This window comes from Gobius niger (assembly GCF_951799975.1).
Source record: "Gobius niger genome assembly, chromosome: 2".
Classification (NCBI taxonomy): Eukaryota; Metazoa; Chordata; class Actinopteri; order Gobiiformes; family Gobiidae; genus Gobius; species Gobius niger.
Window position 1 is genome coordinate 25,296,970 of NC_136853.1, and position 27,090 is coordinate 25,324,059.

A 27,090-nucleotide genomic window follows, 5' to 3' on the forward strand; every position below is an offset into this window, starting at 1 on the left:
CTGTCGCCCCAGTCTTGGATTCATCAGATCAGAGAATCTTGTTTGTCAAAAGACACACTATAGTGACACACAATCATGAAGTGAAATTAAATTTATACATTAACTTTTTTTAATAAATAAAAACTGAAAAGTGGGGTTGGCACAAGTATCGATCCCCTGAGTTAATACTTTGTGGAACTGCCTTTTGCTGCAATTACAGTTGCAAGTCTTTTGGGGTTTGTCTCTGCCAGTCCTGCACATCGTGAGATTGGAACTTTTGCCCATTCTTATTTGCAAAACAGCCCAAGCTCAGTTAGATTAGATGGAGAGCGCTTGTGAACCACAGTTTTCAGATCAGTTGGATTTAGGTCTGGATTTTGACTTGGCCTTTCTAAACACATGGATATTTTTTGTTTTCAACCATTCCATTGTTGCCCTGGCTTTATGTTTAGGATCGTTGTGTTACTGGAAGGAGAACCTCCGCTCCAATTTCAAGCCTTTTGCAGACTCCAACATGTTTTCATTCAAGATTGCCCTTTATTTGGCCCCATCCATCTTCCCATCAACTCAAACCCTCTTCCCTGTCCCTCATGAAGAAAAGCACCCCCAGAGCATGATGCTACCACCACCATGTTTGACAGTGGGGAGGGTGCTTTCAGGGTGATGTGCAGTGTTACATTTAAACCAAACATAGCATTTTGCATTTAGGCCATAAAGTTCCATTTTGGTCTCATTTGACCACATGTTTGCCGTATCCCCCATGAGGTTTCTGGCAAACAGAGAACAGGACTTCTTCTGGCTTCCTTTCTCAGGTTGACCAACAAGAATTTCAGCAACAACTGCCAGGAAAATTGTTTGTGATGCAAAGAAAAAAAAATAGATAACTTCAACTGAAATACAGGACTCCCTGAAATTGTTTTTTTAAGATGCACAGTAACGGGTGCACTTGATGAAAGATGGGCTGCATGGCCAAGTTGCCTAAAGAAAGCCATTACTTCGCAAATGTCACAAAGTATTCGCGTACAATATGCCAAACAGCACAGAGACAAGTCTCAACATTTCTGAAACAATGTCATTTGGAATGATGAAACCAAAATGGAACTTTTTGGCCATAACCTGTGAGAATAAGAGTGGTGCGCACTGAATGGGTGCTGCTGCCGGATGCTCTCTCGTCCAATGCAATTTCTCCATCTGTGAGATCAATGAAGTACCATCTTATCTTATCTTGATGAACGGTGCACCATTCCAACAGTGAAACACGAAGGTGGATCACTGATGTTTTCGGGGTGTGTGAGCTTCAGGGGACTTGGTCAAAATTGATTTCAGGATGAATGCAGCATGTTATTAAAGAACACTGGAGGAAAAGTGTCGCTCATCAGCCTGGGACACTTGGATGTTCCAACATGACAACGATCCAAAGCACAAGGCCATGTCAACCTCTCAGTGACTACAGCAGAATAAAGTGAAGGTTCTGGAGTGTCCATTTCAGTCTCCTGACCTCAATTACAGTGAGCCACTCACTAAAACATGTACAATGGGTTAATCCTCCGGCCAGGTGGTTCTGACCATTAGTGTGGCTTCATATCTGGAGATGGGTCCCCGAGCGCAGCCCACGCTGGCTGCTCACTGCTCCTATACAGGTTGCCCCAGCGGCATTGAGGATGGGCCTAATGCAAAGAACAAATTTCTCTACGGAGATCAATGAAGTATAACTTTACTTAAGTTTGAGATCTGGGGAGATCTCAAACATGCTGTTCATGCAAGACAGCCCTGGACTTTACAGGAACTGGAGGCTTTTTGCCAAAAACAATGGTCAGTTTTATCATCCGAGGAAATAAAGAGGCACATCCACCACAACTACAAAAGAATCCAAGCTGTCATTGATGTTAAAGGGGGGCATACACAGTGTTAAGAGCTGTTTTCAGTTCTTAACTGAAGGGTCATTGTGGTAGTTGCTTTTTTCATTATGATTTAAAAAGGGCAAACTCAGTTGTTTGACCATAAATGGCTTCGCACAACCACTAACTCTAAGTGATAAATACGTTTTTGTGTTATCATTCATAGTCTCTTAAAAATGGCCCAAAATTAGGCCAGGGTATGTACATTTTTGAGCAACACTGTATGTATATATATATATATATATATATATATATATATATATATATATATATATATATATGGAGTTGGTGAAACATGCTGTTTTTTGTTTTGTTTTTTAAATCCACCATCCTACCCAGTGATCTGGAGACAGAGAACGAAAAGAGAGGACAGAGAAGAAGAAGAAGAAGAAGAGGGAGAGAAAGGGGAACAGACCTGACCATAACACAACACAAAACCAAAAAAAGGATGGGAACAAAAAATTGTTTTGGGGTATTTACATCCAAATCAGATGAACGGTGTAGAAGTACTATACAACACAACTGTTTGTATGTGTGCCTCCCACAAGTAATGGGACAAAGTAACAATTATTATTTGTTTTTATGAGCAGTTAGTCTGTTCAAAAGGTGTGGCAAAAGCAAAAGGCTTATGAGCGCCCACCCCCAAAATTATAAATCTGACTTGGCCACTTCTTCTTTGCCTTAAAATTCTCTTTGGCGGCTTTGGCAATAGCTTCGGGTCATTGTCCGTCTGTGAAGCAGCTTCCAAGCATTTGGCAGAATATGAGCACATAATATTGCCTGAAACACTTCAGAATTCATCCTGTTGCTTTTGTCAACAGTAACATAATCAATAAATACAAGGGAAGTAGTTCCATTTGCCCAGACAAGCCCAGGCCATGATGCTGCACCACCATGTTTCCCTGAGGAGGTGGGATGTTTCCTTTATTTCTCCAGACTTTTCTCTTCCCATCACTCTGGTAAAAGTTGATCTTTGTCTCATCTGTCCTAGGATGTTGTTTCAGAACTGTAAAGAGTTTTTCTTTAGATGCTTTTGGCAAACTCCAAACTGTCCTTCCTGTTTTTGAGGCTCACCAATGGTTTACACCTTGTGGTTAATCATCTGTATTCTCTCTGGTGAAGTCTTCTCTTGATTGTTGACTTTGACACACATACACCCACCTCTTGTGAGTGTTTTTGATCTGACCTATTGTTGTGTAGGGTTTTTCATCCACCACATTTGTCTTCCGTGGTCTTCTGGGTCTTTTGGTGTTGTTGAGCTCACCGGTGTGTTCTTTCTTTTTAATAATGTTCAAAACTGTTGATTTAGCCACGCCTAATATGTTTGCTATCTCTGTGATATTTGTTTTGATTTTTCAGCCTAATAATGGCTTGCTTCATTGATGTGTTAGCTCTTCAATTAATATTGAGAATTAACAGTAACTGAATCCAAAAAGCAAACCTCACACTTGAAATGAACTGTGGACGTTTCATCTGTTCTTTATAAATGGGGTAATGAGGGAAGAGCAGACGCCAGGCCATGGAACAGTCCCATTACTTTTGTCCCTTAAAAAGTGGGAGGCTCACATAGGCTACACATTCACGCCGTTCATCTGGTTCGGATGTAAATACTCTCAAAGTAAAGCTGAAAGTCTGCAGTTTAGTTGTTTCATTTGAAATGGATTGTGGTGGTTTATAGAGCCAAAAAGATAAGAATTGAGTCGATGTCCCATTATCTATAGACCTGACTGTACATTTGCATTTCATAATCTTACAGTTAGACAGTACATTGACATTTATATAAAAATATGTGCTTGTAAATAACTTCAGTATACAGATATAGGCAGCCAATCTGTGCCATGAGTCCCTCCGACGTCCATCAACCACTCACTCACAACCACCTTCACGTGTTTCTCTCAGGTAAACCTGAGGGACTGATTGTGACGCTCCCACTGTTTTGGTGTTGAAGATTTCTAAACTATAAAAATCTAACACTAAACATGATTGTTGACAAATCACTTGTTAATTTTAAAAACATAATGGCAAACAAGTCCTGTTGTTTCCCCTCGGCCACAGCTTCAGTATAAGCTGACTGAAGATACATGCATCTGTGTACAATGTTAGAAAAGTGGAAAATTCTGAAATAAATAGTAACACGTAAATCCAAACAAATGGCGTGTAGCCTACATTTTTGTGTACTAGGGTGGCAACCTTAAGAAAATTGAGGGATGACATAAGGGTTAAACTCTTCTTCTTCTTCTTCTTCTTCTTCTTCTTCTTCTTCTTCTTCTTCTTCTTCTTCTTCTTCTTCTTCTTCTTCTTCTTCTTCTTCTTCTTCTTCTTCTTCTTCTTCTTCTTCTTCTTCTTCTTCTTCTTCTTCTTCTTCTTCTTCTTCTTCTTCTTATGATTATGATTATGATTATGATTATGTTAATGCAAAATAAGAATGGGATTTTTACTTCCAGCACCCGGTAAAGCACTGGAAGTGGGCGGGACTAATGAGCTGTATGGACATTAAAATTAGCATACCATGAGCTTACTAAATCTGTTTTCCTCCTGTTTCTATGACAGGTAGTGGGCAGCAGCTTCAGGAGTTAAAACAAGGTTGCCTTTAAACACTGTGTAGCACAAAATAACACATAAAGGCTGGTGACTGGTGAGTGTTTTGTTTATGAACTCAGAGAAATAGAAAGAGATGACAAAAGATGGGGCTAGCTGCAGTTCTATTGGTTGTCGCAAACACAAACACTCGTGACGAAATTGTGAAGAGGTGGACCACAAAAGTAAAAACCCATAAGTCAAGCTCTTGCTATGGTGATGTTTGAATCAGATCCAAGATGGCCGCCATAGCTGCTGCAGTTTCATCTGGCGCGAGGCTCAGCCCCCGGGAGGCGGAGCTGCTACGGCGGAGTCACATGATTCACGCAAAACCCAGCAAGCGGACCAATTTCAATATGGTGGCCAGCTTGGCAGGTTTACGGGTCCTGTTGATGATATTGTTGTTTTACGGGATCAGGTTGGGTGCCTGCGACCAGGAAGCCCCGCTGGTTGTTGGGCTGCGACTGGAAGACCCCGAAGCGTCGGTGTGCATGAAAGAGCGGGTCATTTCAGCGCCACGAGGATCTAGGTTTAGGCTGCGCCTGTTTGGGACTAACCTGAATGGAAGCTGGCCGTGGCCGTGGGTGTCGTTCGCAGGGGCAGTCCGGGGCGCTGCCCTGGCAGTGGGAGATGCTCCTGACCCGTGTGAGACGGAAGCAAACAGAAAAGAGTCCGCCTTCCAGGTGTTCGGTGAGTTCAGGCCGGGCGATTACGAGAAGCACAGCGGCGTTATAACGGTACAAGTGCAGGAGAAGAGCATAACAGATGGAGCAACGACCGATGGACAGAACGACCACTATCTCTGTGTCCGAAAAGGCGAAAACTGGGAGTCTTCTGGTCCGTACAGCCTACGGGTACGAACTGACATCTCTCCACTGCCGGACTATTTCCCTCCCTGGGCACTGGCTGTCCTGGTGGTGCTGATGTTGTTCTTCTGTGCCGTGCTCAGGACTCTGCACTTTAGTCTACTTTGGCTTGATCCCGTTGAGCTCTATGTCCTGCACAGCTGTGGGTCCGAGGAGGAGAAACGGACCGCCAAGCGCCTGGAGCCTGTCAGAAGAAGAGGAAATTTTATGGTAAGTTTAAAGAGACAAAACTGCTTTATTACTGAAGTCGCACTTGAGCCATATACACTTTAGCAATGTGCCTCACATATCACATTGAGGTTTGTCACCTAATCAGTGGTGTGTTGTGAAAGTGCATAATAACTGGAGCAACTGGGCAACATAGTTACCAGTTCAAGACTGTACATTGTTGATTCTAAAACGACAGCATTCCTAAGTGTGATAATGTGTCATTCTGTGGCAGACCTGCTCTCTGCTGTTCCTGTGTGCCGTCGGATACTCTGCGCTGGCTGTGCTCATGTATCGAGCTCTGGGCTCCATTATCTCTGCAGCTTTCACCAGTGGATTCCTCATCTTTTTCATGGTTGAACTGGTGCCTCACATCGTATGCTCTGGTTATGGATTTCAATTGGCGCCATCTCTCACCTGGCTGGCCCAAGTGTCTATGGTGCTTACCTGCCCCCTTTCGTGTCCGCTTGGGCTTATCCTGGACTTGGCCCTGAGAAGAGACATCAGCACCTGTGGGATAAGGGAGAAGGTGATGGAGATGGTGCGGACCAATGTCAATGACCCCTACAGGTAGATGCTTAACTAAAACAAAACACACGTGTCTCTTTCGTGTCCTGTCCAGAACTAACAAGCTTTGTCTTGACAGTGAGTTTGTGAAGGAAGAGTTTAGTCGTGGGTCGTTGCGCACTAAAACAGTGGAGGACATCCTAACCCCTCTGAAAGAGTGCTTCATGCTTCCTAGTTCTGCTGTGCTGGATTTCTCCACCATGTCCGAGATAATGCAGTGCGGTTACACACGGGTGCCCATATATGAAGAAGAGAGGTTTGTATAGTATTATACAATTGTCCAAACGTAGAAGAATACAGTGTTGGATTTGTGCGGAGCTAGTGCAGTGGTCTTAGCTCTGTCTAAGAGCAGGGAAAGATCTACCATTTGCATGTGATTAAGCCCAATATGCTGTATGTTGAATATTGTGTCTGATGCATAATGTTGGGCTGTTATAGTTTTAAAAGACTTTTCTACAACTAGGCTACTACTACTACTGTGACAACGACTAGTATTATTGATTAACATTTGAGTTTGTGATTGAATATAAGCTTTTGTTTACATTGCAGTATTTGTATTGTGTTTTAGGTCCAACATTGTGGAAATTCTTTATGTAAAAGACTTGGCTTTGGTGGACCCAGATGACTGCACACCAATGACGACTATTACCAAATTCTACAATCATCCGCTGCACTTTGTCTTCAATGACACTAAACTGGATGCCATGTTGGAGGAGTTCAAAAAGGGTATGGTTAGACTTCCATGCTCAGAAATGTACTGTAGGAGTACTTAAGGAATGCCAATCACATTCTGTAATGAATAAATCCTGAAAATATTGGAATTTACTTTTAGGAAACTCCCATATGGCCATAGTACAGAAGGTCAACAATGAAGGGGAGGGTGATCCGTTCTATGAGGTGCTGGGACTGGTCACTTTAGAGGACGTCATTGAAGAGATCATCAAATCAGAGATCTTGGATGAGTCTGATGGTTATTGTGAGTTGTTCTTTCAAAGTTTAAAGTTTGATACGCCGAAGTAGGTCTGTTTCATCTGCAGTTCTTTGTCATCTGTAGTGGACAGGAAAGTGAAGCGCTCACTTGCCCCTCTGGAGATACCACTCGAACCTCGGAGTGCACATGAGGAGTTCTCTCTTTTTAAGCCCCCTGAAGGAGAGCCCAAGATCCGCACCTCACCGCAGCTGCTGTTGGCTACTCACCGCTTCCTCTCTAGAGGTATCAGTGTCTTCATCTATTTGTGCATCTGTGTCATGAAAAAAGCTCTGTATTCATATTTCTATTTTTATTAATCTAGGATGGTTATGTCATAGCTGTAAATATTCAACTTTCTTTATTAGACTTTTCTGTGTAGTATTAAAATAAAACATTAATAAACATTAACACCGCCAACCAACAGACATCACACAAACAGGATCATAATTAATGAGCACCGTGGTTCCTGCGCACTCCGTGATGCTCAGTGATGTGACATCACAGTCCTGAACTCTATAGATAAAGTCGTTTCCTTCCATATAATTATAACTTAAGTTAGGAACTGATATAACTTAAGAATGCATTGTTTATTATTTTCTGTATGTGTCCTTTTTTGTTATTGTCTGTTTACGAGCAAATATCTAATGCCTGTTTGTGGCCCTTTTGGCTTTTCAGAAGTGGAGCACTTCAGTCCTGCGCGCGTCTCAGAGAAGGTCCTCTTTCATCTCCTCCGTCACCCCAGTGTGAACCAAGAAGTGCACTTTGACCCCAGCAATCGACTCAGCCCAAGCCATTATCTCTATACAAGAAATCATCCTGTGGATTATTTTGTCCTGCTACTGCAGGTGAGTGTGTGTATTTAACCGGGTCACAGCTGTCATCGATCAGCTGGGAAATGTCATTGTGTAAGTCATGATATGATTCATATTCTGTATCTCTTTTGAAGGGGCGAGTGGAGGTAGAGATCGGCAAAGAAGGGTTGAAGTTTGAAAATGGTGCATTTACTTACTATGGCGTGTCTGCTCTGACGTTGCCATCTTCTGGTAAAATTGAGAATTGCAAGATAAAATTTCCCAATGTTACAGGCTCAAAATGAGGTAGCTCTGTTATGCTTCTTTTTATGTGTTCAATAGTGCACCAGTCTCCAGTATCAACACAGCGCCACTCCCCCAGAGATCCTTTTGAGCCTGGAGAGGCCACAAGTCCATCTAGCTACTGTCCAGACTACACTGTTCGTGCCCTCACAGACCTACAGCTCATCAGGGTATATTTCTGGCATTACTGTTTGGTACCTCAAATTAAATGTTCCCACATTGATTTAATCAGTGTTGCTTTTACAATCTCTGGATTGTTGTTTCTGTTTGTTGTTGTTAATTTAAATCTTGTTTCAGGTCACTCGTCTGCAATATTTGAATGCTCTCATGGCATCACGTGTTGGTCAGAGTCCAGAGCCTCCAGAGATTAAGATCCTTCCCAACAGCCAGACCAAACTACTCAATGACAGAAACACCACACAAGGTAGCTGTGCTCCAAATGAACTCTGAGCTCAAACGCTCGTTTTCCCTGTGTGTGCTTCACAACACATACATCTCACTAAAACTCTTTTAAGGACAGGTTTTGTACATCTTTGTACTGCTTTTACAATGTACTGTCCTGTTAACCTTCAGCTCAACTAAAACTATTTTCTTTTTCTCTTTTCTTCCCTCCTCACGTGCCTCCCTGTCTCTTCTCCATCTCTGGCCTGTTCAGAGTTTTCTGTAAACTTTTCAATCTTTGATACTATTGACAACTACTGTTAGTATTTTTGCATGATATATGATGCTTGACTCAGCATGACAGTTAACAGAGTAAATCCATACAAACACAACCATATAATCTAAGAATAAGTTCTATCATGTCATGCCAGAGTCTGATCACGATCTTTTCTCCATTCCTGTGAAAGGTAGTGTACTGATGGTAGATCTGTGTAGGTTTAGTTTACTATTCCTGAAAACCTCTCCTGCCTCTAGAACGTTTGTTTGTCCACCGCATTTTTGTTTCCACGTTGTTTATTGTATTTCCTTCTTGGTAATAGTTTCTAACTTTACAAGCAGCTGCTGTTTAGGATTCTCAGGTGATGTCTTCAGAGTTTAGACCTTTGTGTTTAGCACATTTTTTTAGCATAACGAAAAGTAATACATAATGCACATGCTCTTTCTCCCTGCACTTAACTGTATGTTATCAATTTAAGCTTTTAATTAGATTTTCTAAAGGTATGTTACACTGTCATCATACTACACCAACCAAAGAGGCCACTGATGAGATGGCACAAAAGACAAATAAGTGGTGGCAGTTGTACTTTCCAATCCTGTGTCAGTAAATCAGCACTGTTATAATTGTGATGTGCCTCTTGTCAGATCCTCAGTGTCTGTGTCATCCCACCACTGTCCTCTCATTGGTTGTTTGGGTTCCACAGGCACCAGTAGAGCCCAGGAGAGCTCCACAGAAGAGTAGTGGTTTGTCACAACCGACCAGAAACGTTTTCATGCTGTATGGCTGAAGCTTGAGCGAGACTGTTTATATTGTTCTACTGCATTCATTTTCAGCTCCTTTGCTACTTCAACATGTTTTGACTGAGTTGTTTCGAATACTTTGGGAAATATGTGTATAATTGATTTAGAACAAGTTATTTTTAGTTGACTGTGCCTTTCTTTGGGGTTGAGCCCTCTGCCTGTACATTTTTTTTTTTTTACATTCCTCATTGCCAAAGTTGTAGGTGCTGTCTGTTAGTGCATTTGTCTGTCCTTTAGACACCCTCAACAAAAAAAGTCAGCAGATTTGCACACAATCTTTGTGCACTGTGCCATTATATAAGCTGTAAGGAGTGTCCATAGGTTTTTGCTGATTGATCGAGTGGCCAAAATTTCCCTGAATATTTAACATAAGATTCATTTAATCGTATTACAGTTACAACTGGAAACCGTGTTGTCAATTACATTCTAAAAATATTTATTTTCCAACTAATTATTTATTACGGTCTTAAAGTGACTGCGGTACCACTCTGCCAATCAAACTGTTAATGATATAATTATTCTCCTGGTACAAGTTTCCTCATGTCCCCACTCTTTGTCTAGAGAACCGACACCGGCAATTCATCTTTGTCCTTGCCATTATTCTTTATAATGTATTGTAAGTAATAACTCTATTAAAAACAAAAACAAAAAATGTGGTCTATTCGGCAAGATTATGTGGGCTGTGGAGCCTTTTGGCTAGACATAGCAGAAGCTTGTTTCAGTGTTCTGTTCTCTTTGATTTATTTAATACTGCGCAAAACATTTACTCTCTGTAGGTTAAATTATTAGTTTACTATTAGTAGATGATGCTTGTTTGTATTGCAAAAGACTGAATGTAAAAATATAGTCGTGAGAGAGACTGAAGTGGAGACGATGTATTCTATTCATTGTTCTGTTTGATGTTATACTTTTATTGATCTGAATTTTATACAGTGTGTTCTACATTCCTTATGTTACACATCTAAAAAAGTTTTATTATGGAGTGTATTGACAACACTAATTACATTTGTTATAGAAAAAAATAAATCGGTTTGCTTACCTTGTGCTTTCCTTTAGTCCATACTGTATTTTTTCTGTGGCTAATCATACTCATCTGTTTACCACTCATATTCTCGTACTGACCTAATATTGACTCTTAATAGCAACTCAATTATGTCCCAAATATCAGAACAACAAGTCCACGCTCCTATAGCAATGACTTGGAGTTATTCAGATCAACCTAAACAAACATCGCTTCAATCAGACCCACATTTTGACTCTTCATTAGGAGAGAGTCCTACTATGTCCCCGGGGTCATCACCCTCTCTCTCTGTGGCAGACATCATTGCTTTCTCTGTCCATTGATCTAGAGAAGAAAAAGAACTAACACAACTTAAAAACAGAACAAAAACTAAATTGTCAATTGGATGAAATTATAAATCAACAAACTCAATTCCTCATTCACAGACATAGACAAGAACACTTCCACCATCACAAAAAATCTGTTTAATTTGAATTGGTTAGCCAGATATTTACCAAAGAAAAAACTTAAATTCCAGTCATCAAGAACTCGACAGGGAAGCCTACTAGCCTACATCATACAAAGCAATTTCACAGTAACTTACGGGCAACACAACAGGAAGAATATCAACAAATGCAAAAGATCTGGTGAAGATGCTGAACCTGGTAAGAGTTTGTTATTATCCAGAGTGAAACAAGTCCTGTCCCGATATGGACTGAGAGGGAACTCTGCCAGGAAGAAGCTCTTAGTCCAAAAGAAACATCAAAAAGCCAGTTTGGAGTTTTCAAAAATAAATCAAAAGAAGGATAAAGACATATTCTGTGAACGGGGAAAAAATCATAATTTTTTGGCCATTATGACCATCGTCATTTTTTGAGGAAAAAGGGAGAATCTTGCAAGCCTGAGAACGCCATCCCAACTGTAAAATACAGTTGTAGGGAAATCATTAATGAAATGTATGTAAACTTTTGGTTTGGTAAAAAGTAATATAAAACCGTTTACAAAATTCTATGTCTCTCATCTCCTACTAGGCAAATAGAAATATAATATAATAATAATAATAATATAGAATAAAATAAATAAAAGTTAATTCTGGTTTCATGTCAGACAGTGAGGGGAAAAAAGCAAATGTGCCTTTTTATGAAGTGTATGTAAACATATGGTTCTCACTGTATATGCACACAGTTCAATCATTCTGGCAAACAATCCCTCAATCACTCTCTATACTATTTATTGTTTATTGTTGTTTGTTTATTGTTTATTGTTTATTTATTTATTTATTTATTTATTTATTTGGCTGCCACATCTCAATATCCCCATCTCTCTGTCTGCTTTGAGACACATCCACACTTCCACCCAACCAATGCAACACAAAACATCTCCTGGTGTCGCCAACTATCATCAAAAAGTCATACTACTAAACAGGAAATCAAGGTCAAAAATACACATTATAACATGGAAACATCTTATTTTAGATTACATCTCACTACAGAACCACACGGCACATTCAGAACTCACAGACCATTCAGTCAATACACCCTCTTTTATCCCCGTCTTACAGTCATAGCAACATTGCAGAAAAACATATTTGTTTTTCTCCCTTTTATTCTCGCCTTGTTCATATTTTACTTAATTTGTTGTTATTATTGTTATTGTCTCTTGTGGAGCATTTGGTGTCAGGACATTTTCACCATATTTATGTTGCAGTGGGGTCATCAGACTGTATATAAAAAAATAAAAATAAAAATAAAAACATTTTCTGCACAAACAACAGGCAAAAATGAAAATATTTTTGGAGGGATGGGATTGACATCAGAAAATGTACATCTCATTAAAATGAACCTAATTCAGTTCAAAGTTTTTCCAACATGTACACCTCAGTTTGTCCTGTTTGTTCCAGATGTAACATGTCTGTATCCCTGGGACATTTCGGGCAGCTGGCCAGCCAGAATACACGTTTTTACAACAGTGTATTAGGGCCATCTAGCGACAGAAAAAAAGATTTTCCAGTTTAAACATGCACATTTTTGAGGAAAAAAATAAAACAAATTTATTAGATTTTTACAATATTGGTTGATAAAGGCCAATATCTCAGGAACCGAAAGTGATAGAAACTTCCTGCTTTTTGAATTGGAAAGAGCACTTTAATATGTCTAATATGTCAAAGCATAGGCCTAAGGAGGCTGAGAAACATCGCAATGAATATGTATCATAGACTTTTTTGTTTTAGATTCTGCCGGTTTTTGTCTGTTTGTAGGCCTACCAAACAAATATATCAGCCCTATGCCCCAATAGAGTGCCCCCTGCTGGCACAGTTCAACACTGACACATTTTACAGTCTAGGAGCATAATACATAGGATTATAGACATGACATTTGGAAAAATCGGCGAAAAATATTGTGCATATCGGCCAATATTAAAAAAAAAAAAAAAAAATCGTTATTGGCCTTCAAAAAAAAACATCGATTGACTTCTACTGGAAATACAGGACTGGATATTTTGCCAGACCCAAAATATTCTTATTTTTGGATCCAGCACACAGGTTTCACTGTCTTTGGATGTGCGTGCCTACTTCTTTTTAGCTGATCTTTATTAAAATCACAAGAATGATTAAACTAATACCTTGAACTAATACCATCCAAACATTTACATTTTATCATATTTTTGTTGGCCATAACATGTAAACATTGACAGGTCAGGGATGAATAAGTGAGTACACCGCCTGAATCTCTCTGAACTGCAGCAGTTTTATAAAGAGAACTGGTCCAAGATTCATCCTGATCGTTGTGAACGTCTAATCTGCAACTACAGGAAAGCAGTTATTGCTGCAAAAGAAGGATCAGCGGCTATTTAATACAAGGGTGTACTTACTTATTCACGTGCTGTTGTGAATGTCTCAGGGATTTCTGCAAAATGTTGTGATAAACTTGTGAATTCCTGTTTCCATTGATGATTACACGTTGTCCAGGCCCTGAGGAAACAAAGCAGCCACCATGATTTTCTCACCGTGCTTCTCATGGTGCAGAGAACAATGGAACAGTTGATGTGCTGTTCCATTTTTCCTCCACACATGACCTTGTGTGTTCCTCCCAAACTATTCAGCTTTGCGAAAGAGCACTTGGATGCTCCACAGCACTACTGGAAAAATATTCAGTGGACTGATGGACTCAAAGTCAAATAGTTTGGGAGGAACACACAAAGTCATGTGTGGAGAAAAAATGGAACATCAAACTCAAAACCCTGTCCTCACTGTGAAGTCTGGTGCAGGAGAACCATGGTGTGGGGCTGTTTTGTTTTCCCAGGGCCTCGACAACGTGCTATCGTCAATAGAAAAAATAATTCACAAGTTTATTAAGAAAATTTACAAAAAAACCTGAGACATTCACAAGTGTGGAATAAGTAAGTGAATCTTGTATTAAATAGCTGCTGACTCTTTGGAAGCAATAACTGCTTTCCTGTAGTTGCAGATTAGACGCTCACAACGCTCAGGATGAATCTTGGACCATTCCTCTTTACAAAACTGCTGCAGTTCAGTGACATTCAGGTGTAGTCACTTCTTCATCCCTGACCTGTGAATGTTTACATGTTAGGGCCAATAAAATATGATCATGTTTGGGTGGTATCAGTTCAAGCTGACACTGTTTACTCATTTTATGAAAGATCAGACCACGTTTTATGACCAATTTAGGCAGAAATGTGAGAAATTCCAGTGTACTCACTTTTTCATCCCACTGTAAGTAACCCTGTACATGCACTTATAATAATATTGTGAAGTATGTTACAGAGAAAGTAAATAACAGTATTGCATAATGTTGTGCACATACACGTAACATGGGAAACTACAGTGTGTGTTATGATGTACAAAGGAATGGTGTGAGACCATAATGTGTGCCCTCTTCTGTGCACATGGCAACAGAAGCTAAATATAGCCCTATAGCCCGGCTTCACAGTGGGATCATGCTTCCTCACTGAGCCAGGATCCCATTGCTCCACTTCCTACTGTTATGTGTTCATTGCTTTTCTTCACGTGTAGCTCCCTGAGCCTGTTATTGTTTATAATAGGTAGATACCCACGGTCTTCTAAAATATACTAGGAAGGGCATAGTTTCCCATAATTCTTGGTTGATCGGGATATTCACCTATTCTACTGTATATGCATACTACTAATAGCCAATATGTGTGGCTCAAAGTGATGAAAAATGCAACTAGCATGTTACATTGTCCAGAGTGAGGTATTGCATTGCTCACAGGATGTGCCATTGACTCAGTGGTGATGACGGGGTCATTTTCACTTTCTGATGACACAAATTCATGTTTAGGAGTTGTTTACTGGTATTTCTTTAACTGCATATATAAGCAGTAGACTAATTGATTGACTGCGGAACCCTTCCGCAGTCAATAATTGGTTTCACGTTCTTTATTATGTCTTGACCCTCCCCTGTTTAGAGAGGACTTCTCCACTTTTACATAGATGGCCTCCTTCATGCCCCTCTAAAACCACCTTTATATGGAAATCCTGATCCTGAAAGCTGGGTAACCTCAAAGTGCAAAGGCTAAATATGCTTAAAATAAACAGGGATTGGATGTTTTGAGAAGACCCTCCTTTTCTGACACCCAGGAAACCTATGACAAGACCACATGCTTCCTTCTTATTCTATTGTTAAATTTCTGTTTATGAACCTTTCTTTTGACTTGTGATTGTAGTAAAGGCTCACTGTGGACAGCCACACTGTTCGAACTGTGCTCACTATGAATGTTCTGGAGTGAAAAGAGCTCTGGTGTTTTTAAAAAGGAAAAAAACATTAAATCAAAAACCTGTCCAGATGTTAGAAATGTATGTTTTAAAGTTGTAAACTGTGAACATGGCAAAGAAATGATAAAAATAATGTATACTCATATTTTCCATTTTTCCTCCATTATAGTGTATAACCCGAGTCCATGTGCCATGTGTGACCACAATCAGTTTGCTGTAGCACTCTGCCACGGGGTACTAATGTCACAGCTGACTCCTTAACCTGGAATGTGCATCTGTAGAGGGGCCTCCCACATTAAAATAGCCCACATGTCCTGTCAGCACACGCTCACTGGTAACACATGGCTGACCAGCAGCTGCCCTACTCCTAATGTACAGGCTCTTTCAAGGGACAGGGGAGGGTCTTCCCTAAAAACAAGGTAACAAATGTGTTTTAAGAAATTAATCTTTATTTTAATCTTTAAATTCTTTTACAGAACACATTTTCTTATAAGTATTTCAAAATGAACGGTTTTCAGTAATATCTTTCATACATGTAACTTTTCATTCCAATCATAATTCTCTTTGGAAAAAAGAGAATTATATTATATAGAGAAAAAAAATTAAAAGAAAAGAAAACATGAGTTTCTTTGTTTTTCTCCCGGGTCAACACAATGTGCAGATTAGCGTGGCTGTCTGCTTTGACCAGTGTCTGTTCGGAATGGAGCTCAATTATGGAGTGTTCACCGGTTCATCATATTGGACCCTCACAGCGTCATGAGATGCAGAGGTTTGTGGGTCCCGAGACTCACGTCAGAGCTGTGAGCCTGCAAGACAAGGATGCTCTGACGCCGTGTAACACTGATCCTTTCTTCACACATTCACAATATTGCAAAGAGCAGTGTTCTCGCCAGCGCAATATAGCGTAAGGGCCCCTATGCTGAGATTTTATTTCCCCATGCTGGGATTTCACCCACTACACTGTGGGGATTTTCTGTTCTTTTTCCTTTATGAATCGATACCATCGTAATAATACCCGATTTAAAGTGTTTAAAAATGTGTCCCTCAAAACTGCCCCTACGCTGTGAAATAATCCTGGCGAGAACCCAGTAAGAATATAATGTTTAAGATCAAATCCAGATCCTTGACTACAGTCAAAACTTTAATTTAACCCATTAGACTTTGGGTTTAACAATAATACTTTCCTTACATTTGCACATGTATAAGTACAAGAGCCCCCCTATATTATTATCCACTCAAAGGAGCGAGACCAAATAGAAACACAACTTATGCCAATTCACTTTGTCAGAAAACATAACAGATCATTCTGTGAAAAACTAGGCTGCAGATAGGAAAGTATATTTTTGTTATAAACTTGCTGGTTTTAGTAGATTCTCTCTCCTCTTGATCATTTAGCACAAGTAACTCTGTTTTCAGCAACAACAAAAAATGTACTTTGCACATGAAATCCACTTATTCTCTTTCAAATTTAAACAACCAAACCTCAACCTACACAGTTCAAGAAAATACATCAACCCCCGATACAACCTTATTTCTGCCACGATACTTGGCTAATACAGAACGATTTGTCATGCACGTGTCATGTCACGTCTGTCATGGAAGCCGGTCTCGGTCAGTCATCGTCCACATCGTCCGCCTCGGACTCGTCTCTCCTATCGTACAGCTTTTCCCTTTGCCTCTCCTGGATCTCCTTCATCTCCTCCGCGTACCGGCTGAAAGCACCGCCGAACTTGCTCCACGCCTTGAACGGGATGGTGATAGAGTTCCTGTAGCTCGGCTTCACCTCACTCACCCGCAGGAACACTCCGTATTTGTTGGCACCAACGTCGAAAAAGAAGCGCTTAGAGTCAACCATGATGGATGTCCCCTCTGGAAGCTCCCCGTAGGTCCCCCCAGCAGTGCCAGAGGTCAACTCTTCGTCGTCAGCGCCATAATCATCTATGAGCTTAGCCAGGGCGTCCCTAAACTCGATGAGCCCCTGGGCCGGAAGCGCTATGGTCTGTCCGGACAGCATACCGCCCACAGGGCCCCCGACTCCAAAGCCTGGTCCGCGATTCACGGTCTGCCTGATGCGCAGGAACCTCCCTCGCTGGTTTTCCTTCAAGTCCAGGTAGTACTTGCGGTTTTCGCGGACAAGGAACTCACTCTTGAGAGCACGTCTCGGTCCACTGTCTTCCCCCACGCTGGCCTGTGCGATCTGCTCTGGGCTGCTCGGCCCCAGCTGTGCGTAATGTTCGATGAAATCCCCGAGATAGTCCCTAAACTCTGCAGCAACTGACAGCGACAGAGTCAGGCGACTTTTGGAGCCCCCGGCCCCAACTTCGGCGATTTTTATAAACCTGCCTTTGCTGTTTTGCTTGACATCGAGGTAAAAGCGTTTGTTTTGGATGTCAAGCCGCTTGGACGCCAGCTCCTGGGTCTCCTGGTCCCTCTGAAAATGTTGGAAGCCACCGCCTCCGCTTCCACCGCGCTCACTCCCACTGTCTCCATCCGCCATCTTCAACTCCACCATCGGCTTCTGACCCGCTCCTGCGTAGCTGCTTTCTGGCTGCGCGAGGCTACCCTCGATGCGCCCCTTTCACGCATGTCAAAGAGACGCCTGGGGTACGAATGTGATAGGCCTGACTACTTGGCAATCATCTGTGTTCCCACGGTTTAGGCTTTGTTATTGGTTTGTGAATACAAAAACCAGCCCATGTGGAAGAGCCCTCTCCGTCTGCCTTCACGTGCTGTGGGAAATAACGAGGATCCTTCCCAGTTGTGAAGGGAAACTACAAATGCATTGTGTTCACGTGCTTTAGTGCTCGTAGAGCAGGCGTCACCAACCTTATTTCAGCTGAGGGCTACTTTAAGAGCACTAAGTTGTTCAAGGGCTACCAGTTAAAAACAAATCCTAAAGACTTAAACTGTTCAGTAATAGGATATTGACCCCATATTATAGTAAAATAGCTTTATTTTAAACTCATACCGAGTCACAAGAACCAAAATAACTGTAATTTTAAGAATTAGATTCAAGAAAATGAAGTGTTTTACACTTTAGAAAAAGTCCCAAGGGCTACTGGACATGCCCCAAAGGGCCCCTGGGTGCCCGCGGGCACCACGTTGGTGACCCCTGTCGTAGAGTGTAGAGTAGTGACCGCCGAGCGCTGTAACAAACTGACCATAGTGCAGGTCAGATATTTTACACCTAAGAAAATACCACATACTTCAAACACCTTCATACCGCCTTTGCTCTGCCCGACCCGTCAGACCCCAGAGGCTGAGCAGGGGAGACCTTTGGTAACACCAGGAAGCCTGGGGGTATGAAGTGTGTGACTGAGTGAGTGAGTGCTTGGTCAGAGGGGCCGATGGCGCAAACTGGTTGCCCCTCTTCCGTCAGTCTGACCCAGGGCAACTGTGGCTGTTTATTTGTTCTGAATAGGATTTTATTTCCCGACCTGAACCCTTGGTGAGCGAGATATATAAAAAAATAAATAAGTTGCTTTTCTCATACATTTTATATTAAAGCTACCTCACTTTGTTATAAATTTACATTTATTTTTTGAGAGTATGTTGTAAACAAAGCAAAAAACAGACCTCGTAGCATTGTCAATCAAATCAAATCAATCAAAACAACTTTCCATCCCAATGGGCAATTCTGTTCACTGCTCTCTGGTCATAAAAAACAGTAAATGGAGACACATACAACCATCTACAGGTTGTATGTGTCTCCATTTACTGTTACTGTCTTCACCTAAACAAATATGGAGCGATGGAAGTTAGAAGTAGAATCTAAATGAGTGCAATTTACTTTGCTTCACTTTAGCTCAAAGCTGTGCAGGGTGTGACATGCGCACATGATTAAATTCCTTGGACAATTCAGATGTGCAGAGCGATGGCTTGAAACGAGTCTGGGCCAAAACTAACAGGACAAACCAGGTACCCCAGCTGTAATGCGGTCGCCTTTTTGAACCCCACCACGAAACATTTCGGATCACACTGTGGCCATCAACACATGCTGCTAATGACCAGCTCCACACAGAATAGTCTGTTTTTTGTAGTGGGTAATCAAAGAATGGGTTCTGAGGCCATGACCTATTTCAGGGTCATATTTGGCTGCCTTTAGTCTCCATGGAGACGGACTGGAGACGTCCCGCTCCGAGTAAAGGTCCTGAGGTTTTAGGCGAGCTGCTCACAGCAAACACAAACGTTTGTTTGGTGAAATTTTAGATCATTTAAACAATAAAAATATCTATAGTCAAATAAATGCTTGTACTTAATTCTATTTATTGGGCAACATGTTATGCAGGGTGGCTTTTAATACATTTCCATGAGCATTAGTAGATTTTTTCAGGTGGAAAAAAGTTGCTCTGCCCTGACCCATCAGGAGATGGCGTTATTGTTACCGTTTGCATCTTCCTTTTTTTCCTGAAAATATTTACTGATTTGCAGAGGTGGGTAGTACTCAGTTACATTTAAGCCAACTCAAGTACATGTACTTAAGTAACTTTTTTAAGTAATTGTACTTTTTGCTTCTACTACAGCAATATTAAAACAATGTACTCTGACTTGAGTAAAAAATAAAGTAACTCAAGCCATTGTGAGTAAATCTTTAAGTGACAAATCTTAATTTTGACACGTACAAAATATGTATTTCTTGTTTTGTTGAGTTAATTGAGCTGCTCCCCTCAGGTCGAAGGTGGTGCACAGCCCTGTTTAAAACAGAACCAGGCAGTCATTTGTGCCACAAGTCACTTTACAATTAAACAAAGATGAAGTAAAAAAAAAAAGAAGTTGCCAATTGTGATTTTTCTTGTTATTCTGTACAGCTGGTCTGTCAGAGAGGGTTTTAAAGAATGTAGGTAATGTTTTTAACGCCTGTTCTTTACATGTTGTCAATGTTTGGACCTGTTTGTGGTGGTCATGTTGTCCATGTTTATTTTTACTCACGGCAAATGAATTTCTCCACAGGGATAATAAATTTCTACTACGACTACTTATTCTTCATAATGATGTCTTTTTACAAGTGCTCGTCATATAATTAGAATATCATGAAAAAGTGCATTCACTTCTGTTATTCAACTTAAACTTTGAAACTAATATATGATAGACTCATTACATGCAAAATGAGATATGTATCGCCTTTATTTGTTATAATTTTGATTATTATGGCTCAGCTTGTAAAAACTTCAAATTAAAAATCGCATAAAATTAGTATATTTTGAAAATGGACTGTAAGTCATGATCATTAAAATTATAACAAATATACAAACGTATTGAGACACATTATGAAATGCATATGAATCTTTTCGTTCCTGTTCTTCTAGAAAAAGTATAATTTTGTCATACCTTACAATGGCATTTTCTTCTCTCTCCCTGGCCGCTTTTTTTTTTTGGACCAGAGTTAAAATCATCCTCGCGGTTGCTTTTTGACCCGTTTGGCTTTTTGGCAGATGAAAGTCTTTTATTCATTCAACATCTTGAAATTAAAATTCTCAAATTGACTTATCATCTGCTATGCCGTGCCACCAATGATCAAATTTTTTCCTTCTGCGTTTATTTTCAACATAATCTAATTTAGATTACATCATCCATCTCCTGTTTATAGTTCATTATACTGCTGTGAAAATGTTTTATTTTGGTTTGTGTCTTATCTCTTCTACTTTTGCTTTCAGCCTAAAACAACTGGGTGGATTAAGGCAAAGGCATATTTTTTAAATTTGTTTTATTTGACCTTTATTTGATAATACCAGATCAGAATTTCAGAATTACTGGCCTATTTTAGGGTATGTTGTTATTATATTATATATGCTATTCATTACCCACATTACCCACGAAACAATAATATACATGTGAGTAAATGTACAAACTATTTACTGTATGGACAAATACTTATTATCAGCAAATGAACTAATTCTGTTCAGGACCGAGTTTATAGCCCCGATCCAGATTTTATTTGTGACCCACCATATGATACACAACTTACAAATGAAGCAGAGGATTCACCTATTGTACATGTTTAAAGTGGTAGTGGAAACCTATGCAGACACAGGGAGAACATGCAAACTCCACACAGAAAGGCCCCGTCCAGGTGGGAATCGAACCTGGGACCTTCTAGCTGTGAAGCACAAGCGCTAACTCCTCCAACCAGTTGCACACTTTTGTTGTGTTCTTGGGAAAGACGGACTCTTCACTCACTTCGCATCACCTTTTATTCAAATGTGGTCAAACAAAATGGCACTGAATGCCATCAGCACAAGAATTTTTACTGTGAATAACAGAGGTTCTTTTTTTTTTAGCTGATAAAAGATTTTAGTGCACTTGCTGCAGAGTATCTCAGCATCTCCTTTAAAGATTATATAGGACTTCATTGATTTCATAAAGGATATGAGTTTGATCACGGTTTACCTGAAAATACACGCTCATCTGCACTGTAATAAGTGTGTATTTTCTAAACAGTTAAACGGTTGCTTGTAAGACTAAATGTATTTGAAAGTTCAACTTTTGAATGAACTGAAAAAGTTAAATTATAATCATTTTAAGCCTTTTAATACATGTCTTTATCAGTAAGGCGTTTTTTTCTCATAACTAGTACCTACACTTGAGTGAATAAATAAATAAGTTCTTTGTCCTATAAAAACAAATACACGTTCAAGATGATAATTTTATTCAGCAGTCAGATGCGTGCCAACATCAAATAAAGTATGCCATATAATCACATTTAGATCAATTGTCTGGTGTTCTTCTCTGCTGAAAAGGGTTAAGAGTGTTCATCATAATATGTACAATCATGTTAAGTTAATCGCACATAGTGTCAATAGTACGAGGGATATGAGGCGTACGAGCCCATAAGGGGTGCTGTAGTGGACGACAGCAGCCTTACTGACGGCAGGCTGCTGTACTGGTACGGGGAGTCCTGGGACATTCCGGCCCGGACAGCAGAGGTGTACTGCAGGCCCTGTGTATGGACATGAGGGGCAGCAGCCAGTGAATTGTCCTGTCCCGCGGTGTGGAATCTGGGATAAGGAGATGCTCTGTAGGACTGTAGCTCCGAGTAATGCATGAAATGAGATGCAACGTTTGCCTGACAAGCATGAGCAAGGGCATCCTGCACTGTCCTCTTCAGCTTCATTCTCCGGTTCTGGAACCAGTTGCGAATCTAAAAACAACATTATGTTATTAGTCAAAGGCATCAGGAATAGGCTGTATACAATATTCCACATCATCATGTCCATAATCATACACACAATAAGACACTAGTCTAGAGCACATTTTAGGTGATCAAAGTCTCTTTAAAATTACATATATTATTTATTCGTACTCTACATAAAGCCACTGCTGAGTGAAGCAGTGGCTTTTGTTTGTTTTTAGTTATTGCATTGTACAGGTCTGTATTTATTATCAAATTTATATTAATTTGCACTAATTGTTTTTATCAGCCTCTTTCTCAGGTGTTGTCAGCTGCATGTGCTCACTACAAATTTCCCCAAGAGGGACAATAAAGTTTCATTCATTCATTCATCCAAGTCTCTTGACCAAGAGCACAGTTCACCAATCAGAACCACGATTCACACCACTGATCTTTGGCTCGGTGGATGCTTTTAAATGGTTGTAATATCACTGTTGTAACATGTCACAGAAATGTTTCTCATAAATATTGATGATGATAGTGGTTTTACCTGTTTGTCCGAGAGGTTCAGCTTCTTGCAGAGCTCAGCTTTGTCTTGTGTTCCCAGATAAGCATTTCTTTTGAAGGCCTGCTCCAGGCTGTTGATCTGCTGTACTGTGAAGGCCGTGCGAGGTCTCCTTCCAGACGGAGGGGAGGATGGAACACTTGATGCTGTTTCTGGAAGAACTGTTGGAGAAAGGGAATGACCCTCTTCACTTTCATAACCAGAAGTCTCCTCCTCTGTCCCACTGCTGAAATCTGCTTCAGTTTCTAAAAGCAAAACAGGACCTTCAGATTACAGATCTTACACCACGCTGCACTTGTGCTGTCTTGTAGTGAAAACTTACCTTGGGCAGAGTGAGAGGGTTGATGCAGAAGACTGTGTGAGCTGGAGGGGTTGTATGCTCCATAAGCAGAGCTCCTGCTCTCCTCTGAACCTGTTGGTTGCTGTCGGGAGTAGAATCCAGGCAGACTCTCAGAGTTTGTCCCACAAGCAGTGGGCTCAGTGGCTTGGTTGATAGGATTATGGTGCTCGGTGCTGATTGCCTGGCTGCTCTGTGCCATCCACTCAATAGAAAAAGTACCTTTCATTGTTGTAAGGCTGTGCAAAAGTAAACTCCAACAGAGAGACGGTGACGAAGAAACAAAGTGTTTGTGAGTCAGGAGTGTCTTCAGAGCTGGCCAGTATTTATAGAGGAGGGCTTTCCTCATCTCAGAGCCACTCGGCCTGAGATCAAAGCTTGCATCCTCCAATAGCTCCTGCCCTCCGTTTTCACAACTAGAGTAATTAAGATTGTCTCATTCAGTCTCTATGCTGTAAGGCATGGCTCCAGTGAGTCTGGGCAACCCCCCTTTAGCCCTCTCCTCTTTTCCTACCTCCCCAAGACACACCTTGATCCCTCCATCTGCTTCTTTTATCACCTCCATACTCTAAACTGTGTTTGTTTAATAAGCACAAGGCCATCTATCTGATTTACCACTCTGACATGTGAGCCCCATGATGAGCCCATATAATAGTTATATGTAGGTGATCACAGTTAAATGTGAAATCATGCTGGAAACTGGATTAAGTTACTACCTTTACCATATTCAAATGGAAAAGGAGCCTTAGTAATCAAATGACCTGAGAGACTTCTCACTAACCCCATGATCGCCAAAGATTCATTGCCTACATGTTTAAGAGGCTATTGATGAATTGAAAGATCAACTTTAGAGCTGTAGCTTTTAGTCTTTACACTATCAGAGCAAAAGCAACAGAAAAAGTCATATTTTGTTTACGTTATTTCAGCAGGTGTTGTATAGGCCTAGTTAAGTGTAGAAAACCTCATATCCCTTAGGGACAAGTGAGTTTGGAGCAAGGAACAAAAGTGCTGCATGCTCTGTCCTGAAAACGTAGCCTAGTGTCCTAAGTGAAGGAACAAAAGATTAAACATGAAAAAGACACCAATCCCAGAATTTAAAAGCCTGATATCAAAAGAAAGGCTGTTTGTTTTCCTGCTAGAGATGAGGTCGCTCCTAACGGAGGGCATCAAGGCGAAAGTGGACAAATGGTCCAGTGATGCTCTTCTTGCTTCAAAGACTGTTTAGAGCAGGCCTCTGCACTGCTATGATTTGAGTTTTTACATTGCGCAAGGCCACATTTCTAGTGACAAGTTTCAAATGCTCCTTACATGAGACTACGTAAACAGGTCTGTTGTTGGGCGTGTTGGTTTCAAAGCGCAGAGGAGCTTTGAAGTGACCGCTGTCCCTAATGAGGTTTAAACCCTCGGTGAGCGTCGGCCACATCGCGCAGCCTGCAGTCTGTGCAGACAGACGAGCGTCTGCAGCCGCACTTCACTGAGCACTCTCATTATCTTATCAATGCTGCCGATTCAACAGTGATCCGTTTAAGTCTATAAGCCCAACAACACGGCCCAGCCATTTACACACAAAACAGCGCCATGGTTGATTTGTAAGGCTCAGGTTCAGATCAGTGCAGTTGGGCCTGAGCGAAGCCGCTTTACACTCACTCTGTTATAAGACAAATTGACAATTAGCATCGAGGATGATTTGAGGCGCCACAAATGGTCATTCAGTTCAAAGTCCAGCCAGGCAGTCGATTGGCCTGCGTCCGGATGCAAAACAGGTTTTATATTGTGTACAGTTTCGCAGTCATGTAGGCGAATACCTTTAACTTAAACGAGGCTATGAAGTTTATTAACTTTCATATTTACAAAAAAGTGATCCCCGCAAAATGTCCATATAAATCCTTTGCCTTTTACTGCTGGCAGCCATGTAGCCTAAGTGTTGATCATTAGATTTAATAAAGTAAATAATATTCTATCCAAATTCTTCACTGCTATCATTAAGTGCCCATACACTTTTGTTTATTATTGCCTAGAACATCTAACTGAAAATCCAAACAATAAATGGCATGCGCACAGATGCAACAGATGCATGCAGCTGTGCAGCAGTTATGTCTCCTGTAATACAATGTTCTGTCACCTGAGAAAACGGATGCAATTCACTGCAATTTGATGGGATACTTGTGTCCAATGCTGTGTTCATCTGTACCTCAGATGAATGTTTCTTATGGCTGCATCCTGATTATCACTGGATCACTGTTTCTGTCTGAGGCCAGTCTCCTGCTGGGAACATCTTTGATTGGATGCACTGAGAGCCTTTCATGTCTAATGGGCCTGTTTGCTCCTCTGTCATGGAAACAAACACCTGTGCCCCTGGAGCTGCAGCAGAGCCTGACCGGCCTGAGACGTGTCGTAACAGACAAGCCCTGTTATTGCCCCATTATCACAATATTCTGTTCCCCTAAGAAGGAATAATTGATCTGCTTTTTAAAAACTGGCCATGGAAGCTTTGTCTCGTGCAAAAATAATAAGTGATGTGGGTGAATAATGCCCAAGGCAGTGGTTCCCAAAGTGGGGGTCTGATCCCTCAGGGGTCGAGGCCTTGGCCAGATGACATCAAGATGGAACAAAAAGAAAAATTCTACTGTTTCTAGCATATTTTTGAGAATAAAACATGCAATAAGTGAAATTAATAAAATAAACCTACATGAACGTGATTTTAAACTGTTTTCCTGGTCTCGCATAAGAGGCAATAACTTTATACAATGGGGCCTGAGTTGTTTGTGTTAATTTTTGAGGTCCCAGCCAAAGAGGTTTGGGAACCCCTGACTTAAGGCCTAATGCTGTACAACAGTCCCCTTATGACCAAACATTAACAGGTAAAGCGACTGCAGAATCTGACAGCATTGAAGCACTGAGTAGTTTTAAGCATAAACCCATTGTAACAATGTCGGAAAGGTTGCCCCGTATGCAGATGACACCCAATAATCATTGATTTGAATAGCTGCAGTCTCCAGTAGTTGCCCGCCCTGTCTGTAACACAGTCCGTTAAGGCCTCTTCCCCTCTGCTATTGATCCCTATCAACCTCATCAAAGGCACTCAGGGCTTTGATGGGGCCAGTGAGACTGGTCTCAGCGGAGCAGACGCTCCTCAACACATGGGGAAAAGGGAAACTGCTTCAGAGACACTTGCATTGGGAATTTTTATGTTCTGGCTGAATGCATTAATGAGGGCTCACACCTCATGGTCTGGACTACGTGAGAACACCTGTAAAGCTGGGGGCCAATTCAGTATCTGAAGGGCACTCTAGAAATGAAGTCCTTTCCTTTACTACTGGTGGTCCTTGGGCTTCTTCAGCCGGTACTCAGATCATCTGCAATCCATACTGAATCAGAGATCATTTAATTTATCATTTAGTAATGCATTTAACATGCTTAACATTTTAGATGCTTTTCTTCTTTGGACATGGTTTACACACAGTTCATCTCTGATTTGCTACTTTGAATGTCAAATATTTTATAAGATGGCAGCCTACTTAAAAGTTTGAATATTAAAACTGACCTCACTGCGTTCGTGTCTGGGATCAAATTAACCTTAGCATTCTTAAACAAGGTTATAAACAGAATAACTGACATTTTATCTCCTCATTCCCCCTGTTGTCACGAAGTCACGTGACCACTAATTGATAAAATATTTAATACATTCTAAAAGTATGAAACAAAAAGCAT

The 27,090-nt window shown here is 40.9% G+C and overlaps 3 protein-coding genes across 4 annotated transcripts; 1 reads left to right on the forward strand and 2 right to left on the reverse strand.

Annotated features, from left to right (window-relative positions):
• The first annotated feature begins 4,785 nt into the window (after positions 1–4,785).
• On the forward strand, positions 4,786–9,962 carry cnnm3 (cyclin and CBS domain divalent metal cation transport mediator 3). 2 transcript variants are annotated; one of them, XM_079582680.1, is made up of 11 exons: positions 4,786–5,530; positions 5,763–6,097; positions 6,174–6,350; positions 6,663–6,820; positions 6,927–7,070; positions 7,149–7,307; positions 7,740–7,909; positions 8,011–8,107; positions 8,198–8,328; positions 8,456–8,582; positions 8,814–9,962. In XM_079582680.1, exons 1-11 carry the CDS (start codon positions 4,811–4,813, stop codon positions 8,861–8,863), a joined length of 2,268 nt encoding a protein of 755 aa, XP_079438806.1. In that variant the 5' UTR covers positions 4,786–4,810; the 3' UTR covers positions 8,864–9,962. The 2 variants fall into 2 exon arrangements, with proteins under 2 accessions (XP_079438806.1, XP_079438807.1); XM_079582681.1 differs by having other exon boundaries at positions 9,520–9,962.
• Positions 9,963–16,394: 6,432 nt separating this feature from the next.
• purbb (purine-rich element binding protein Bb) lies at positions 16,395–18,117 on the reverse strand. The gene has a single exon (XM_079582674.1). The coding sequence runs from the start codon at positions 17,879–17,881 to the stop codon at positions 16,982–16,984; it is 900 nt and encodes a 299-aa protein (XP_079438800.1). The 5' UTR covers positions 17,882–18,117; the 3' UTR covers positions 16,395–16,981.
• A 4,045-nt stretch (positions 18,118–22,162) lies between these two features.
• On the reverse strand, positions 22,163–23,608 carry ved (ventrally expressed dharma/bozozok antagonist; the record flags this gene model as incomplete). The annotated part of the gene is made up of 3 exons (XM_079552080.1): positions 22,163–22,507; positions 23,028–23,287; positions 23,365–23,608. 3 exons carry the CDS (start codon positions 23,606–23,608, stop codon positions 22,163–22,165), a joined length of 849 nt encoding a protein of 282 aa, XP_079408206.1.
• Between the last annotated feature and the right edge of the window lie 3,482 nt (positions 23,609–27,090).

Coding starts and splice junctions, on each gene's coding strand:
- purbb (XM_079582674.1), bottom strand. CDS start 17,881: ATGGTGGAGTTGAAGATGGCGGATGGAGACAGTGGGAGTGAGCGCGGT.
- cnnm3 (XM_079582680.1), top strand. CDS start 4,811: ATGGTGGCCAGCTTGGCAGGTTTACGGGTCCTGTTGATGATATTGTTG. Junction 7,910..8,010: donor ATTTTGTCCTGCTACTGCAG/GTGAGTGTGTGT, acceptor TCTCTTTTGAAG/GGGCGAGTGGAGGTAGAGAT. Junction 8,108..8,197: donor TCTGACGTTGCCATCTTCTG/GTAAAATTGAGA, acceptor TGTGTTCAATAG/TGCACCAGTCTCCAGTATCA.